At 38.4% G+C, this 18,603-nt stretch overlaps 2 protein-coding genes across 4 annotated transcripts in view; both read right to left on the bottom strand.

Annotated features, from left to right (window-relative positions):
• LOC140253491 (adenylosuccinate lyase-like) overlaps positions 1-10,986 on the bottom strand; it is a 47,191-nt gene extending 36,205 nt beyond the window's left edge. The window contains exon 1 of the mRNA XM_072339115.1: positions 9,557-10,986. The gene's annotated coding sequence lies outside the window, so the exon portion shown is untranslated. The remainder of the gene's footprint in view (positions 1-9,556) is intronic.
• A 1,771-nt stretch (positions 10,987-12,757) lies between these two features.
• Positions 12,758-18,603, bottom strand: part of LOC140253492 (leucine zipper protein 2-like) — a 151,924-nt gene continuing 146,078 nt past the window's right edge. For 2 of the 3 annotated variants that reach the window (XM_072339119.1, XM_072339120.1), the window contains exons 12-13: positions 15,765-15,842; positions 12,758-14,972 (exon numbers count right to left, since the gene is read on the bottom strand). In XM_072339119.1, the coding sequence (XP_072195220.1) occupies positions 14,868-14,972; positions 15,765-15,842 (183 nt within the window). In that variant the 3' untranslated portion in view covers positions 12,758-14,867. Of the gene's footprint in view, positions 14,976-15,764; positions 15,843-18,603 lie in introns of all 3 variants that reach the window. The other variant, XM_072339117.1, reaches the window with a different exon arrangement.

The raw sequence follows: 18,603 nt of genomic DNA, 5'->3' as shown, positions 1-18,603 counted from the left end.
ATTGTTTGTTTTGGGTAAGTTCTGGTCTTATTGGGGAAGAACACACTGCAAAGAAACCAATAAATTCAACAGCAGAAGCACTATCTTACGAGCCATAATCCTGCTCAAAAACCATCCAGACTTAAATGTGCTAAGACTTGAAAACCAGTCCTGCCTTATTCATTTCCCATTAGACTAGTATTGAGATCCTGAGCTCATTATTTTCATATTTATTAGATAGTTTGTAACACCCCCATTTTCCTCCTAATAGCGCTAATTAAGCAGTAATTTGCATTCACATGAATTGCAAAGTAATTCTCAGAATGCCACCTCAAGACTAACAATATATGTATCTTTTCTTTCTCAAAGCAAAGTATTCATACAGTATTTTTATCAGCTCCAGAGATGCTCCTCTGAAGAGTCCAGAACCTTACTCCAATTTAAAAGGAATTTAAATATACAACTTACTGTGCTATTTTCTGCCTATTCAAGCCAAAGGCTTTGAAAACAACGGCCTTATAATGCCTGCTAAGTATTTAATCTTACTTTTCCTTCTCATCGCCATGAACAGGATTGCTTTTCTTTTCATTTTTTAAAGGTATTCTAGAAAAGGCACAAAGATATTGAATTTCTGCAAGATGTGAGTGAGGAAATAGAAGGCTTCAGTGACATCTATAAAAAAATGGACCTTCTTTCAGTTTTGTTGTTCAAAACGTCATAGCTTAAAGAAATCTTAAAAGAAAACATTCACTGCTTCCTATCTGCAGTTGTTTTTCAGGTTATTTTGCAAACACCATTTCAGTCTCACTATGAAACAAGTAATAGACTGTTCCACTTCAAATAGCATTACACAATTTATTTAGTAAGTTTCTCTAAGGCTGTACCTCCCATTTTTTCAGGTTAGTTTAAGATTTTGTGTATCTTCACATTTTGTGTTGTCTGAAAGTTTAGAAAATTAACTCATGTCATTCATTAACAGTAGCATTTAGCAGAAGTTGACTTGGGACAAATCCCTGTGGAATGAGAACAGCACCATTCCTGCCTCAAGGTGACCCACTTCACAAACACACATGAACCCAACTGTTCAGACACACTGCGTTAATACCACACACTCTCCTCTTGTTGATACTTCAAGTTAAAAGAACCACAGAACCACAAGAATATAGTTTCTCCAAAGTAATACTTAAAATCTACTGCATAACAGGAGAAAATCTGATCTTTTTGTAAAGCTAGACCTAACCTTCCTGGTCAAGATGTATCTACTGTGTAGATACTGTGTACAAAATGTATCTACTGTGCCATGTATGGTGGAAATGGTGAAGATGTGTTGGTGGTTGGACTACATGATCTTAGGGGTTTTTTTTTCAACCTTCATGATTCTTTCATTTTAAGAAAGAGAAGTTCAAAAAACATTCAACACCCACAAACACCTTCAATTACTTATTCATTACAAGGTCCTTTTGCTTTTGCAAGCAATCATGCAACACTTCTTCAACGACTTGAGAGCATTCCTTTCAAGCAGTCAGAGCTTTTTACGTACACTGCTATCACCCCTTTTATGCCAATTTCAAATACGGTAACACGATGAAAGCACTTCTGTCAGATTACAACCTACTAAATGCTCTACAAATCACTGCTGAAACAGTCACAAATCAGCCATGTTTGACTGATTTGTCAAAATCACTGCTAGAAAAAAGGAAAGCTTGCATGAGGATCTGTCATCTAAAAGCACTGCTGCAGTAAAGCATCTAACATAGCTCTTTGAAGATCTCCCAGATTTAGAGTAAGCATAAAGTTGGAATAATACAAGTGTATAGTTGTAATTACAGAGTAAATGGATAAACATTTACTATTTACATTTTAAAAGAAATTAGGGTTAGGGTATCTAAGACTCACCAGAGCTGAAGCTTTCAGTCAAGATGGATGCTCACCAATGTTGAGATTCACCACAAAAACTCCACACAGGAGGAATCTCCAAAAAGAGATGCTACCTTAGTGGTGGTCAGCCCTTAAATGGGATCTAGGGGAGGTGGTGTCAAGCTCCACCCCCTCCAGGAGCACAGCTGAATTACCTTCACCTGTGCTCCTGCAGCTGACCCATCACTTACATCAGATGATTAATCAGAGGTTCAGTCTGTAATCAACATTTTCCATTACAGAAAGCAAACCATTAGACAGAATAGTCTAGTTTCTGCAGCATTTCACCTCTGAGGAGGTGCAAAATTGCATTGTGACAAATATTCCTTCAGCAGATATCTGCAGAAAACTTGAATGGTACTGCTAACACACAGACACTTTGGCATGATTCCTGTGAATTCAGAGGAACAGAGATGACTGAGACTGTAAGTTGGAACTAAGAGAAGTGATATAATTCATGATCTCAAATTCCTCCAGAGTCTTTAAAAAAATTATTTATGAGGGAATTGTACCATTGGATTGAGTCAGCTATGCTTCAGGTAGAGTATTCAGGCTCAGTACACACAGTTCTCACTTCTCAAACATATTCCTGAAGTAGAGTAAAAACATATTGTATCTTTAGTCCTGAACACGCAATCTTTACAGTGCACTTAGGATAATGAAATGGATTTGACTGACATTGCAAATGCAAAATGACACTGAAAGCAAAGTCTGTGTTGAGGTGGGCAGAAGCTTTCACAAATCAGCTTGGTCAATGGAGCATCAATAGTGTGATGCTTTCCAAATGAAACGAAGACAGCAAAGTGGTTCAATGTGCTTTTAATTTCTAAGATGGGATAGCCAAGTTCACCCTTTCTCCTCTGAGAAGCTTCTTTACTCTGAGATTCATTTTGTTTTGCGGCTCCAGGCAGCCTGGTCTAGTGGTTGGCAACCCTGTCCATAGCAGGGGGGTTGAAACAAGATGATCCTGAATGTCTTTTTCAACACAGGCCAATCTATGATTCTATGATTTGGCATCACAATTGTCAAGGAGCACATGAGAATCAAACTGTTATTGAGAATTCCTTTGTCCAGACATTTCTAAAAAGCCTAAAACTTGTATCTATAGCCAGATAATGACTCTTGAAAGTACTGGTTCATTATGAACATCTTCTAGGAGCAGAACAACGGTAAAATTCTCTTTTTCTTAAACAGCTTCCATAAAAAAAGGATCTGCCAACATCCATTTCTGCCACCTCTCCAACTTTATTCTTGGACTATTTGTGACCTGAAGGACTTCCCAAATCCATAATAATAATAAAACAGTTGCAAAGCTATTCAGTACAATAGGAAATTTTCTAAACACTTAGAATAAAGAGTGCTTTTAGACACTATTTTCAGAGATCTTTTATTGGAAAAATGACTATTTTAGTATAGAGGTTACATGTGTAAGTGCACATTATGGTAAGCCACCTAATAGTCTAGCCCCAGTAGTCAGTCGGCTTAGAGTCTAGACAATCATAGCAGGACTGATAGGGACAAACAATTTTCTGGGAACCAAAACAAAGTTTTATTACCATCTAAGCAAATTAGATACACTGAGACAAAGTAATTTAAATAGTAGGTCTCCATTTCAGTTGATAATTTCAGCAACTACTCACTGTACCTTTCCATGCTAGCAAGCATAACAAGTCTGAGATTAGAAATAGCTGTTTGACAAGAATTTACAAGAACAAACAGTGAAACATTTAATTGATGGTTTCTTCTATAAAGATAGAAGAAGAGCCAAAAAGAGCAAATTGTGTAATTAACCACATTCTTCGGTTTTTCCAACTTTTTTTTTTTTTTTTTTTTTTTTTTGGTCATTAAATAATCCCCCAGAAGTTTAATTCTCAGCATATCCACATTACAGAGGATACTAATTTTCTGCTTCAATGCACTGCACTTGTCATCACTAATTTTCCACTACAAATCAAAACCCAGTTTCCAAAAATGACTGCTCATCAAGTGGCAGCTATCAATTAGAGCTCTGCAATTCATTTTGGCAAATACAAACAAGATTTGCCCAGGGCCATTTAGAACATATATACTTATTTACACCATAATTGTGAGGCAGATGTATTTTAGCCACTCGATTGATAAGAAAGATATGTTCTACATCTCATTCCCATGTCAGAAATATAAAGGAGTACCAAACTGCTCCCACTTGCAGAGCAAGATGCAAAAAAAAAACAACTGGCATTGCAGAATTCCAGGCTACTTGTACTACACAGTTCCAGTCACAAAGCAGAGCGTCAGGTTTGAAATGCAATTCAAATTGTTATTATTATTATTATTTTTCCTGAAGAATACTGCATTGAGAAAGAAAGGCAACTGTGAAGAAACATTTTCCCTCCTGAAAAGTCTGCTGTTGGAATTTAAAAGTCTGTCATGAAAGACAGAGTGCAAGCAGTGAAGTAAGGAATAATCATATTTCCGTAGGCAAAGAGCAGTTTACAATCAGCTCCCCACTTAAAGAAGGAACAAAATCTGATTTCATAGGTGTTGGGATACAAACAAAATCATCATAGTATCATATCATAGTATCGTGCGAGTTGGAAGGGACCTTAGAGATCATCGAGTCCAACTCCCGGGATTCGAGCCCCTCTGTGTAGCAGAGCAGCATTTCCGCCACTTGCGCCACAGGGGGGATTCAAACCCCGGGCCTCTGGTGTTGCAAGCAGCAATTCTACCACTGCGCCACCGGAGGCACACAACCTCAGGGATGAAGCGAGATATGATTCCATGATATCATTGAGGAATGTCTCAGCCAGACCCACTGCTCTGACCAAGGAGGATGGTCAGATCAACCCAACAACTTCCACAGCTTCTTTTGGGTCCACTGTCATCATCATATCTACGTTCCACAAGGGCAAAAATACTCACATCCTTGCCCAGCTAAGCATGAAGAGAACTTCTAAGAGAACTAGCTGTAGAACATAGTTGGACCTACACACTACCCAAATTTAATTGTATACATGGCGCAGCAGAATCTGAAGTGGAGGAAAAAATCTTTCAGAAGGATCAGATTCAGCACAAATAGCCAAAGAAGATAACGTAGATAATTAAAAACTATGCTTTTGAGCTTAAACTACATCCACAGCTGCTTGCAATGTGGTTATTACAGATGAGCTTTATGGCTCATACCAAAGATGTTGCATTCACAGCACTGCTTTGCAAAGCCAATAAATGAACAGAAAAAATGATATATTCTCACATAGATATACTTCGGGGCTTCAAGGCAAAATTAATGAGAAATATATCAGTTTCTTTTGTTAAGAATAACTTAAATTGGCCTATCAAATCACCTTAGAACATATTCATGTGTCAGAAGCAAGAGTACTTCCCATCTTCTGTTGACTACTATCTTGAGACTGAAGATAGGGAAGAATCATTTTACTTAAGATCCCCTTACAGTTACAGTTTAGCATTGCATTTGAAGCATAAGGCATGGACTGGCATGCCTTGATTAAGCACTAATGAATTACAAACACACTGAATACTGCAGCTGGTGCTACCTCTTCATTTATAGAACCAGTGATGCAAATGTTTTCTTCCCAGGGGATACAGAAAGCCATAGGAAGGAGGAAACCAAGTGCTTATGTCCTGTACAACATTAGGGAACAGTACCTTCTCCAAGGGAGGAGAGGAAAAAGTTCTTTCATCCCGTGCCCTTAAACACCCTACAGCTTATATATGTACATATACATATATATAAAAACTGATGGTGAAGGCATTGTGACATTTCTTTATCATTTTTATACACTTCCTCTCTGATGGATTTACACATTTTTCCTGGTCATTAAAGTAATTGTTATCAGTTGTGCACTGAGGAATAAACAACAAGGACTCATAAAAACAACCTGGCTACTAAAAGCAACCTAGGTACTGAAAGACTGCATCATTCTCAGTGCTACATCCATCCAACCTCAGAACAGCAGCAGCAGCATCAGTCAAGCTTTTCAAAAGTGATGGCAGAGGAGGAAGAGAAAACAAAACTGTATGCTAACATCAAACACAGTGAACATCAATCTTAGGCTAGATGTCTACAGCAGTTCTCTTCAATGCAAAACCATTGAGAAATATCATAAATGGAGGCTCTTCCTTCTGCACCTTATCAGCAGTTGGGTGCAAAAGCAAGACCCTTACACTAGACACTAAGTCTTCTTCAGGAGTAGTAATAGACAGAAATGATGTTCCAATGCCGAGCTTCATTCAGAGAGAAAAATAACAGGTATAGGATAGGGAAAAGATCAGAAAGCAGTTTAGGTTTAATGTTGAACACCCACTCACATTCCACAAAAGGTTATAAGCTGTATTATTCCCTGGAACTCAGAAGTAATATCAGTCAGTGATCCTTGTGCAAATCGGGGGTTGTAAAGCACAGTATAAACCAGCTGAGACCTCCTTCTAAATGTCATACTGAAATCAGGATGTGAACAGCACGACGGAAGCAAAACTAAGAGTACAGTGGGTGAAATTAGATGCTGTGCCATGTGAACAGCTGTTTGCATAACATTCTAACAATTTAATGGCATCTGTTCTTCTGCAGCCGATCCTCTATCGCTCACATCCACTGTATCAGAAATTGAGCCTCCTTTGTGCAGTTTGTGTCTCTCATTTCTGTGGCTTATTTCAGTCCTGCTTTCTGAATGCCTTGAGAAAGCATGCTGAAATTCTGCTCACGTAGGCTGAAGCAACTCCCATTTTTTTACTTCCTCATCACTGGAGTCTTTGCATCTAAATAAACTATTTGCATGATAAGCAGACATCTGTATGACACTGTTAGCCCTCGGTTAGCTAATATCCTTCTGTGGTATTTCAAATGCTGAATCTCCTATTGCATATTAGAAAGACCCAACTGGTGCAACAGATATATTAAAATGGATTTTTAAGAATGTTCACTCTATTGGGTTGAATAAAGAGAGGGAAAAAAGAGAGAAGGAAAGCTCTTTATTTGTTTTCAAAATGTTATGCAAATATTCTCAGATCACAGTGCATTATCCTGTCCTCTCTTTTCATTGCTGTATGTCTTGGAGTTGTCAAACAGCTTAGTTTTATGCTCTTGTATGGTTGTGTTAGCTGAAAACAACTGCTTCAATTATGGCACTTCAGCATAGGAGCTGGGCCCCAGCTTATCACATGTGCATCCTGAGCCCTACAGGTCCTATTCTGATGGGCAAAACCACCTGGACAACGGCATGGATTAAAAGGAAAGCGAAAAGAGCTGCAGTGACTGACTTGAACGGACTCAGAGGAAATGTGGCTCTCTTCAGCACGTCTGCATTTCAAACCTTTGCCTTCAAAACTTTAATTAACCTTGATAGGAGCTTAATGGCTGGATCTGACTACTCAGGGATCTGCATAAATGTGAAAAATACAGAGAGTTCTTTTCACAAGTGCCGACTCCTTAATAGAATGTAGCAATTCAATAATAAGACTTTAAATGTGGAAGTAAGAATTTTTTTTTTACTTTCCCCATTAATGACTTCAAGTTTGCTTAGACAAACAACAACAACAAAACAAACAAACAAAAAAAAAACCAACAGTGATATGGTAAATAAAAACCTGTAATAATATAGTAACTGACAAGTAAATGTACATCCTATGGTTTTAAAAGGCAGTTCCAAAAAGGAAAAGGATTATGTTGCTTGGACACACTTAATTGTCACTTGAACTGTACTATTAACATTTAACACATAATTGGATTTGACAGTATACCAATATGCTAATCTCTGAAACCCTTTCTGAAGAGCTGATGGGTATGAATTTTGATCCAACAAACTGCTTAATGCCTGCGTTTATAGGACCAAAGAGAAGACTGAGAGGATGGCCCAGGGTCAAGATGGTAAGAATGGTGGCATCAAAGATCCAGCCTGGCCTTGAGTGCTTCTAGGGAGGGGGCAACCACAACCTCACTGGGCAACCAGTCCCAGTGTCTCACCACTCTCATGGTAAAGAATTTATTCCTGATGTCCAGTTTCAACCTACCCTCTTCCAGTTTAAAGCCATTTCCCCTCATCCTGTTCCTACCTGTCCTCATAAAAAGTCTCTCCCCAGCTTTTCTGCAGACCCCCTTCAGGTACTGGGAGCTGGTTCACCTTTGTGTCTAAGGTGCAAACTCCAGTTTAATCTGGAATTTGGAAACCTTGGAATGTTCAGAGGGATTCCACAGAGATTCTGTAGGAAAGAAGCAGATAAAAGCCTCCTGGACAGCTTTGGTCCTTCTTTCCTGCATCAAGTAATTATTTTTGTAATTTATCAAAGCTTTCGATATCTGAATCTTTGAGTCCTCCCATGAAACTGTCTGAAGGAGGCCCATGGAACCAGACATTCTTCAGTGGATACAAAGAGAGACCAAAACACGTTTCACACGAACCAGCTTAATAACTGACAGCTACACACTTCTCGCTTCTCACGTAAAATTTGTATTTATAAATTAAGAAACAGAAATGCTCTCAAGTATTTAATTGAGAATGTTGGGAAAGACACATCAATCTTTTTCACTTTACAAACAAAATCTTATCCTTAAGAAATTACCAAACAGCAAAGAAAGCTCAAAACACAGCTTCCCATCTGATAGAGCAGGAATACAAACACATAATGAAGTGGAAGTGTAGAAAATTTTACAATTTAAATAGGTAAATAAAAGTGAAGTAAAGTGTTGAGTAAGATTCAGCCAAGCTGTACTTTGGCATTTTTGCATTTGCAAAGTAAGTGTTGCAAAATGTCATCTGTAGTCCTTTTGCTAATAATGGCGCTATAGAAACACAGCTGCTTTGATGCACGGAGCTCAGAGGAGACAGCAATAAACAGCAGATGTAACTCTTGTTTCCCAATATATAATCACGATAATTGTCACAGATTCTCTTCCAAAGTATCTCACATTCTGTCCCAAACACAATAGATAGGGAAGTGCTGACAGGTTAAAACTCCATTAGTAATGTTGCATAAATGCTATGTAAACCAAGAGTAGCTCTATCCTCCTAACTTGCCATTTTGACAAGCAGAAATAACAAGTTCCAGGTCCTCTACCTGCCACAAAGCACAGAAGTTGCTCCATTAGAAAGGGAAGACTGCATGAACTACCACTCAGCCCATGCGCTGTCTAACAGCACAATTTCCTCTTTATTGCCACGGGCGATGCCTGGCAATTTCCTATTCTTTCCCCATTCCTCTGCTTAATTACAATGCAAAAGATACTTCTTTTCATTGTTTGAGAATATTCTTTTCCTTGTAGATGAGTCTGTAATTAATGAGACTGCAAGAAAAGAGAAAGACAAGGAATAGGAATCCTAAATTAATGACAAAGACACTATGGATTAAAGCTGTTCAATCTTGCCAACTAGAACAATAGCAGGCAGACACTGTCTGCATTCTTCTGCCTTTGTTAAAAACATTTTTAATTAAAAAAGGCTTCACTTTTATTCTCTCCCTAGTAACCCATCATTTCTGTTTTTCCTCTCCCTGCTCAGGATGACACTAAGAACATTTGCCTAGCAATGCAATTGGAGTTGATGGGAGAAGGCATGCTGGATTTTCTGCTCTGACATTTCAATACATCTCAGTGTGACATCAGCCCACAGCTCTGCTGTCTCAACGCCTCAACACACAGCTGATCTCACCGGCTCGCTCCCCTCACCTTGTGAACACAGCATTCTGCCAGCTGAGCCTTCCTTTCATTTGGACAGAGACATGCTGGGACAGCAACCAATTTAAAAAGCCTCTTCCTGACTGCAACAGATGATGAAAGATTAAGAGAGAAGCAGGGTGAGCCTAAAAACACCTTGAAAAATGACACCAGAGCCACCACCAATGTACACATGTACTGTGAAATGACAGCTTGAATCACCCACCTTGTAGCTCTTCTATGGATTACTAAGCATGGAAGGAAAGAGTAAAACAAGTTCTTCAGTTATGCAGAATGAATATGAGGAGAGACAGTTCCCATACCTTATCATCTGGTTTTAATCATAGAACTATACAATCATTAAGGTTGAAAAAGACCACTAGTCCAAGTGTTGATCCCTCCCCACTCTGCCTACATGTTCCAGATAGATAGAATTCTAGAATTATTAAGGTAAGAACAGATCTCTAAGATGACCCAGCCCAACCTCAACCCATCCCCACCATGCCCACTAAACCATGCCATGTCCAGTGCCATGTCTCCATGGTTCTTGAACACCTCGCAGAGATGGTGACTTCACCACCTCCCTGGGCAACATATTCCAATGTGTGAGCACTCTTACCTAAAGAGTTTTTTCCAAGACTTTCCTTCTGGCCAGGTAACCACCAACATGCAGCATTGGCTGTTCATTGACTGCGCCACCTACTTTCTACTCCAGTATGTAGATACTCCAGATTTCCTCTGAGAGCACTAAGATTTGCCCACTGTATGAAAGTTGAAGCTTTCATGCTTTTTCTGCCGTATCCTAATTGGATGAATGGATTTATACACTTGAATGGAAATACTAATAACAGTGGTTGTTTTTTTTTTTCCTGACAATGATCACTTCTTTTTTTTAAGCACATTATTTCTCTAGTTGAAATGGTGTCTGAAAGATGGAGAAGGAAGTGAGGCAAAAGACAGCTGTATTAATTACTGAGCAATTTTAAAGAGCAACGGCAGCATTAGTTCCAACAAATGCATCCTGTCCTGATTCAGGAACAATAAGTAAGTGAGAGTTCATGTATAACATATGATATAAATTCAGCATCATCATCCTTTCTGAAAGCCCAGGTTCATTAGTAGAGGATAAGGGCAGAAAGGTGTAAGAAAACACCTATAGAGTTAATACTGGAGGATGCCAATGCAGAGCAATACGCAAAATAAACAACAAGACTCATTTCAAAGGACTTAATCACATTGGGTTGTCATCCATGCTCCAAGGACTAGTAATAAAGCATTCATATCTGATGCAGCACATTTTACCCCAACAAAGACACCTCTCTGATATTAAGGTTATTATGCCCTGAGAACAAGTCTCAGCTGGCACCTCTAAATTTAGCTGAATATTAGGACATGCAGGAATTTCTTACAGATGGCAGCCATCTCATCTGTGCTGGGAAAGGTAAAAGCAATAGAATGTCATTACTTGCAGTGAGATTTTGCCTGTCACATCTGTGGAGCAGTGACATCAGAAGATTTCTCTAAGTGTTGAATTTCACTCGGCTGCCAGCAGTATATGATGGCTTCTCTCTGCTTGTGAATAACCTAAGAAATGGACTGGTTTATTTGCTGCTTGCACATATATATTCAAGCCTTCAAGTATTCAATATCTACTTCACATTAGTAATAGATGTGTTATTATTAGCAATCATGAATGCTATCAAAGCTATAAAGCTGATATACATTTTAAATTAACATATTTAAACACTGGCCTTGTTCCTTAGTTATATAATGGAATTAAGATGTCAAAAAGTCAATTCAGGCTTTATTTTGGGTGATTACTTCTATTAATCATCATTCCTCAACAAATTCTCTTTTGAAAATGATAGTTAATGGAGAACTAAAACCAAACTGAGAACCTCATATTTGTTTGGTTTCAAATTAATGAACCTAAATTAGATACTGCCAGAGAATGGAAACCCCACAGCTCTAATAGGGCATGAATGAACAGAGCAGCTTGGCTACATGCCTTCACATTGCACACGCACTGCTACTGAAGGCAGAGAGCTATCTACAAGGATATATAAGGTATTACAATGTATAGGAAAAGTCAAGTGAGGCTGTGTCAAATTATGACTCAAACCATGAGGAAGACAGTAGTACTCTTTAAGCAGCACGTGTCACAAGGAGAGATGTAAATAAATTCCCCACGTGTAACAGGCACTGAAGGTCATACCTAACACATTTTGTTAACTTTGCCCAGGTTTACAACTCTGAAACAGAAACTTATGCTTGATGTCATTTTAAAGGCATCCACAGAAAAGAGCAGCATATGAACTACCACCCGCCATATCCAATTCTGTTCAACATCATCCTTACTTACACAATAAGAAAGTTCCATCATGGTATCTGCCCTGAAGTATGCTTGCCCTGGATCCAGAGCTGCCACTGGGGTTCAACACTAATACTCTCAGACACAGTCCCCCAGCCATATGCTCATCCAACAAGCTCTGTGCCAAATCAGCTGTCTGTGATCAGTGACTGGAGGGATGCAACTCAATGCATGTGCAGAACGTGTCTTTTGTCATCAGGATGTTGTATGGAAGATTGGTAATCACAGCCTGAACCTCTGATTAATCAGCTGAGGCAAGTATGGGGTCAGCTGTGGGAGCACAGGTGAGAGTGATGTAGCTGTGCTCCCAGGAGGGGTGGAGCTCGACTCCATCCCCTCTGAGACCTCATTTAAGGGCTGACTCCCACTGAAGCAGTATCTCTTGGAGATCGCTCACCAGTGAGGACTGCCCCAGCTTCTTCAGCCAAGGCACCACCATTGGTGAGTTTTCCTTTACTTATATTTACTTATACCTTCTGTACATTTGTTACCACCTGTATATTAATAACCAATGCAGATGTGATGCTGGATCATATCAGCACCTACCTCAGCAGCATTTAATATGAGCATCATGCTTGAAGCTGACACTCCAGCTGACAGGTTGACAGCAGAAAAGATGAAGAGATGGAAGGAAGAAAGTGAGAGGCTATTATCTGATGCATATGAAATGAAATCCATCTGGTAGTGACATCACTTTACACTGTAGGTCAATATTTGACAAAGACATACGATTAACCAAATATTTCTTGATATACCAAAAATAGTATTTGCTTGTCATAGTGTTAACCAAAATGGTTCAATGCCGTTAAAGCTACAAAGGCAGTCACACACATGCTGAATATCCAGGTTCCATACATTTGCTACAATTTATTGACGGATGAGAGAAGGGCTCCACAGTAAGGGAGAGAAAGGGACTTCAGAGAAAATGGGACAGGGGTAGTGAAAAGATAGTGTTTGATCTCCATAAATGCTCAGCAGGCATCAACGAATATAAATGGGCGCCACTTTTTTCTTCAGAGAGGAAAGGAATGACACACCTTTGCTTTATATGCACTTTCATGTCAGATGCCATTTGTCAGACTGCCCCTCTGCTGCCATCTGGCACACGGCAACAAAATGGAACAAAACACTGGTGGGAAGGTTCAACCTATACTGCCATATCACCAACATCTACCTCTGACATCTTAATAAAATAGGAGGCATTACTTTCAGAGCAGACCTCATGCATTTCTGACAGTTACTACAAATGAAGCATTCACTTATTTCATCTCGAACACCAGCAAATAATTCCCATCTCATGTTAATTATAGCACGTGAATCTATATATTGAATTGCTCTGTGGTCAAGTACAAAGGGATCAATCACTGCATCGTTGTGACAACGTGAACTATTAGTAGGGGAGTAACTGTCACAGTGCACCACATTTCAATTCTTCCTCTACTTTCTTTTAGGCTTAAAAGAACCACCAGCAAGTTTCTTTTATGTCTTTCATAAGTTAATGTCTAACAGCCTCCCTCTAAAAAAATCCTGGATACTGCACAAAGGGAGCACTGCAGTTCCTGCCAAACTATTTTCCCATACAGAAGATGATGCTTGTGATTAAATAGAGAATATACAATAACAACATAGCATGCTATTCACTATTCATCTGACTTCTGCAATTAAACACAAAAATGAGCACTGGGGTGTACACTTACCCACAATGATGGCCTTAAGTTGCGCCTGGCTACGTTTAAGTTGGGTAAAGGGACATAAAGAACTGAAATCATACAGGCATGCGAGTACAAAAAGCTAAATCGACACTGACTTTTAAGGAAGTCTTTTTCGTCTTGTCGGCACCAACTCCAAGACATCCCTTGACACAGCAGCAAGGTGCAGCTATAATAGCTACAACTGCTGGATTCCTCAGAAACGTGAAATGAATGCCAAGTAGGACAGCTTACCTCAGTGCTCTGGAATGTGCTCTTGAAGACATATATCCTTTCCAAATAGATGCTTGAAACAGCTTTAATGGCCTCTTCACAGTCCATGACTCAGGTATTTCGATTTCACATGCATAAAAAATTCTGTTTTCGACATGTTTGGAATTAGGTGCGGGCCCTAAGAATTAGGTGTGAACCCTAAGAATCACATAGTGCACACCAACTAAAAATGCTCTTTTCTGCTGTAGTGTCCAACATGTCACCTGTTGTAGTCAGAATGTACTTTCACCATTTCAAATACATTGCTGAGGTGAGTGCAACCATGATGAATGGAACCGATTTCCATATAGGGTACTAAGAAATTTTAACTCAGTTTCATTTGCAAAGTCTTTTTGCCTGGATCCTAAAAACAACTATTCCTATGCCTGACCTTGAACTCTGCCAACAGTTCAGGGCTCAAAATACAACTAGTGACAGCAGTTAGAAAAAACAGCAACCAAACATACTTTATTAAGTAAGCAGATTTGAAATGGTATTACTCAAAGTCAAGTATACATGGAGCCCTATTATCCCATCTTTACATTTATTCTTATGAGTTGCACTGTACTTTGACTAGGTTTACATAGATTTTTAATTATTTATTAATTTTGCATTCATTGCCCCTTAATTCTTGATCTAAAACCTAATCTGATTAAACAGATTAACATGTACATTAAATAGAACAGGCTGAGAAAACACTTGGGGATGGCTTTTATTTTTAAACAAAGAGACTAATTTATAGTATATAATTACTAAGTTGGGTGTAATAATAGTTCAAAATCTGGACTGTATTCCAAAGGATTTCTTTAAACATCCATTTTGGATTATTGCTGAAAGGTACTACTTGGTCTATTCTAGATTAGCTAACAAACATTCATAAAATAGTGAAAAATGCATGCTTTAGAAACTAGTTTTATTCCTGCCTATGGACCAAAAAGAATGCTAAGTTTGAAGCAAGTGATGAACATTTGTATATGTGTACTGGTGGCGTTCACAGTTTCTTTTCCTTTGTGCTAACAGAATCTTCCAACTTTTTCTCATTTCTTTCAGGTGGTTTTTTGTCTTCATGTTTAGTCCATGGAGGGTTGCGCAACATCTGCTGAGGGTGAAAAGAGCATCAGTGCAAGCATCCTTCGACAGTGGGAAAACCATGCAAGACTAAGCTCTTTTCATTTTTAAAGTTGCTCATTTTCATCTATCAAATGAAAAGCATAGGTGCACAGCTCATTTAAGATGTTTCCATTGGTAGGATTGCTGAGTACAGCTTGGCATAACAGCAGATGTATCACTGATTTGATAACATCTTCCACCTACATAAGGTGAAATGATACAAAGATGGTAACAAAGATAGCGACAAATATTCAAAAGGTTATTTATGAGGGAAAACTCACCGATATGGATGCCTTTGCTGGGAAACGCTGAGGCAATCTCCACGAGATGCTGCCTTAGTGGTGGTCAGCCCTTAAATGAGGTCTAGAGGAAGTGGAGTCAAGCTCCACCCCTTCGGGGAGCACAGCTAAATCACTCTCACCTGTGCTCCCACAGCTGACCCAACACTTGCCTCAGCTGATTAATCAGAGGTTCAGGCTGTGATTACCAATTTCCCATACACTCCTACTCTTCCCAATGCTGTGGATATGACCTTATTAAGCTGAGTCATTAGAATACAAGGCTACTCTGGGTCAAGTATGATAACAGTTTTGAAAAGTTAGTAGCCAGGTGCCATTGTGAATAGATGAACTGAAATCTGGTAGAGTGAAAGTCTGTGCCTTGAGTAAGGATTTCTGCCCCAAAAAGCATTAGGATAGGATGTGTAGTTACTTCAAGTAACTGCATACTTTACAAAAGCTTTTAATAAAAACCCAACAATTTCTTGGAAACTGAATACCTGCAAGCTTGTCTCTGTTTCTGCCGTCTTCAAACGAGATGTTGAATTATTGTAATTCCCCAAACACGTCTTGCCAACCTGTCAATATACAAATCACAGGTAATTACTGTGGTGGGTTTTTTTTTGTTTGTTTTCTCTAAAATACCCATTAAATAAATTAAAAAAACAAACAAACCATCCAATCATTGGTGACACTTTCCTGGGTAGTCTGGTGTGGCTGGCTTTAGGAATTCAGTATTTAGCTTCTTTTTCCTTCCATTAACGACATAAAATGGAATAATGAGAGGTAGATTAAGTTCTTGATAAGGACTAAAGAGAGAAATTTAACAAGATATGATAACTGAGGTTGGGTATGTTCTTGAAATATTGTGCCATCTTGATTAGTTTAGTATGCAATTTGATTAGCTATGTATATTTATATGAAATTCAGGTCATAAGATGTGCAGTTTGATCAGTAAAGTATGCAAAATTTCAGACGTTATGATATTCAGTTCAGCTAGTGAATTATACAGCAGAGTAGGAGAAGTTAGCAGCTTGATGTATAAATTATAATAACGGATCAGCCAAGTGTGCATCTTCATTTAAAAAGAATTTTCAAAAAGCCAATCAAAATTCAGTATTTCCTTGGCTGTTAAATGACTCAACTTCATCCGCAAACTATCCAATGATGTAACTACAAGGGTAACCTTTTCTACCTAAATGGTGAATAAGAGTTGTGTTTGTTTCTCAGGTAATCATGTCATTTATCACAAGGGGGCAGGAATTCAAGAAAATATTTTAATCTCTACTAAAGGGATGAATTCTGACAAATCGCTATTTCCAAATATTACTTTATATTTGGCAATATTGGTTCAAGCAATCTAAAATCTTTAAAAGACGGACTTAGCTAAAATTAGCTGAAGTATTCACATTACAGCAAATATATATATATTAAATTTTTCTCTTCCATTACTTCCTTGGGAGAGAGAAGGGAGAACACAATAATATCAAAGCCCTACAATTGCAAGTGACAGAGAAAAACGAAGGTAAATTCTGTGGTTGCTTAGAAACATGGATAAGTTTTGGTCCGATACTCAGTGTCTTTTGTCATGATTAATGAATGTGCACTGTTTGTTTACTTCAGGAAATTAAGGCAGTAAATAAAAGCACTATCACTTTTACCCATCAGTTACTCTACAAGGACACAGAGCAAGAAATGGAAGACAAGAAACGAACAAATAAACATTTCATAATTTGCTGGGTTTTAGCAGTATCAAGAAGATAGCTTTAAATGACACACATCAGAAATATTTGAAATGAAAAGAGACAGAGTAAAAGTAGTTGTCCTTTATGAGTCAGAAAAGATTGGTCATATTCTGGGATAAGCTGCCCAGGTAGGTGGTGGAGTCACCGTCCTTGAAAGTGATCCACAACCATGGAGATATGACACTGAGGGACATGGTGAGTGGGCATGGTGGGGGTGGGCTGGGGATTTCTAGAGGTCTTTCCTGGCCTTAATGATTCTATGATTCTGGGAAGAGAGTAAGGTAAAATGATATGCAAAAAAGAGCTCTGGAGAATCCTTCTGCTCAGAGCCTGATGCAGGAAAACATGTCTCTGGACAATGCTATAGAAAAGTAGTATTAACAAGACAACTGCAATAAAGTGACCATAATCTAAGCAGGAACGTTTATTTATATCTTTAACAATGAAACCAAAGATTTTATGGTCTTAGACAAACTTTAGACGATTCGAAAGAAACAAGATGGTACTTATATAATATATCCTACCCACTTCTGGCTATGACAAGTCGTACACCAAACTTCATGACAGCAGAGATGTCAGCAGCATCTAAATTAAATATGAGCTTATTTCATTTAGCCTGTCTCTGTCCTGTCTGTAAACAGCATTTCATTTGTACTCACTCCAGTGTATACTATATTAATTAGAATGGACACATCAAAAGCCATGAAGAAAAATTGCACTATGTTTACACATTTGAGACAACTAGGAGAACATTTAGCCCTACAGACAATAATAATGGTTGAGACCAGCAACTAGCCATTTCCCTCTATGTTTTAACGTAAAAATTGAGACTTTGCATGTTCTTCTCTAGCCAGTCTTTACCACAGTAATTCCTCAAAGACATAAATCACATTTGGTTTATCAGAGACCAGCAAAACTCTAAGAAAGTGTTGCTGATACACTGGGCTTTCAAGCAACATCTGAATTTTAATCAGATTCAATTTAAGTCCTAGTCTTTATGTTGGCCTCCACAATTTCCAATGAATTTCTGACCAGTGACACATGAGAATATATCACAGGTTCTTCACTAATCAGTCTATACTCCCTTCACTGGGAGTTAAGCAGCTGTAAAACTTCTGAAAAACACACACAAAACCAAATAAGGCTAAAAATACAAGAAAAGTTTGAATGCATTCTCAAGTCTGGAATTTTCTCTACGTCACAAGCACAAATAACAGCTTTGTATTACTGAAAGAATATGATTGGAGTTGGAGTTTGATGATCCTTTAGGTCCCTTCCAACCCAAGCCATTCTACAATTCTATGATTCTTTAGCCATACAATTTGCTTCCAGTCAGAAGGTAATATCTCCAAAACAACAATACTAAGATTATTCGCAGAAAGTAGCACATTTAGTTTATTTTTCAGACATAATTACTTTGATTTCTTTCTTACCTGTAAAAATACATATCTGCTAACATAAGACAAGAAAATAGTGATAAAAGATTTATATCCCAATACCATCATCACACTTCTTGTATTGCCTATATAGTTCTCATTCAGATAGAAAGTGAATGTAAGAGAAAGAAAGAAGTTTAATCTTAAGCAACAAGTGG

Source organism: Excalfactoria chinensis, chromosome 5, assembly GCF_039878825.1.
Source record: "Excalfactoria chinensis isolate bCotChi1 chromosome 5, bCotChi1.hap2, whole genome shotgun sequence".
Taxonomy (NCBI): Eukaryota; Metazoa; Chordata; class Aves; order Galliformes; family Phasianidae; genus Excalfactoria; species Excalfactoria chinensis.
This window is presented reverse-complemented; position numbering and strand designations above follow the sequence as displayed.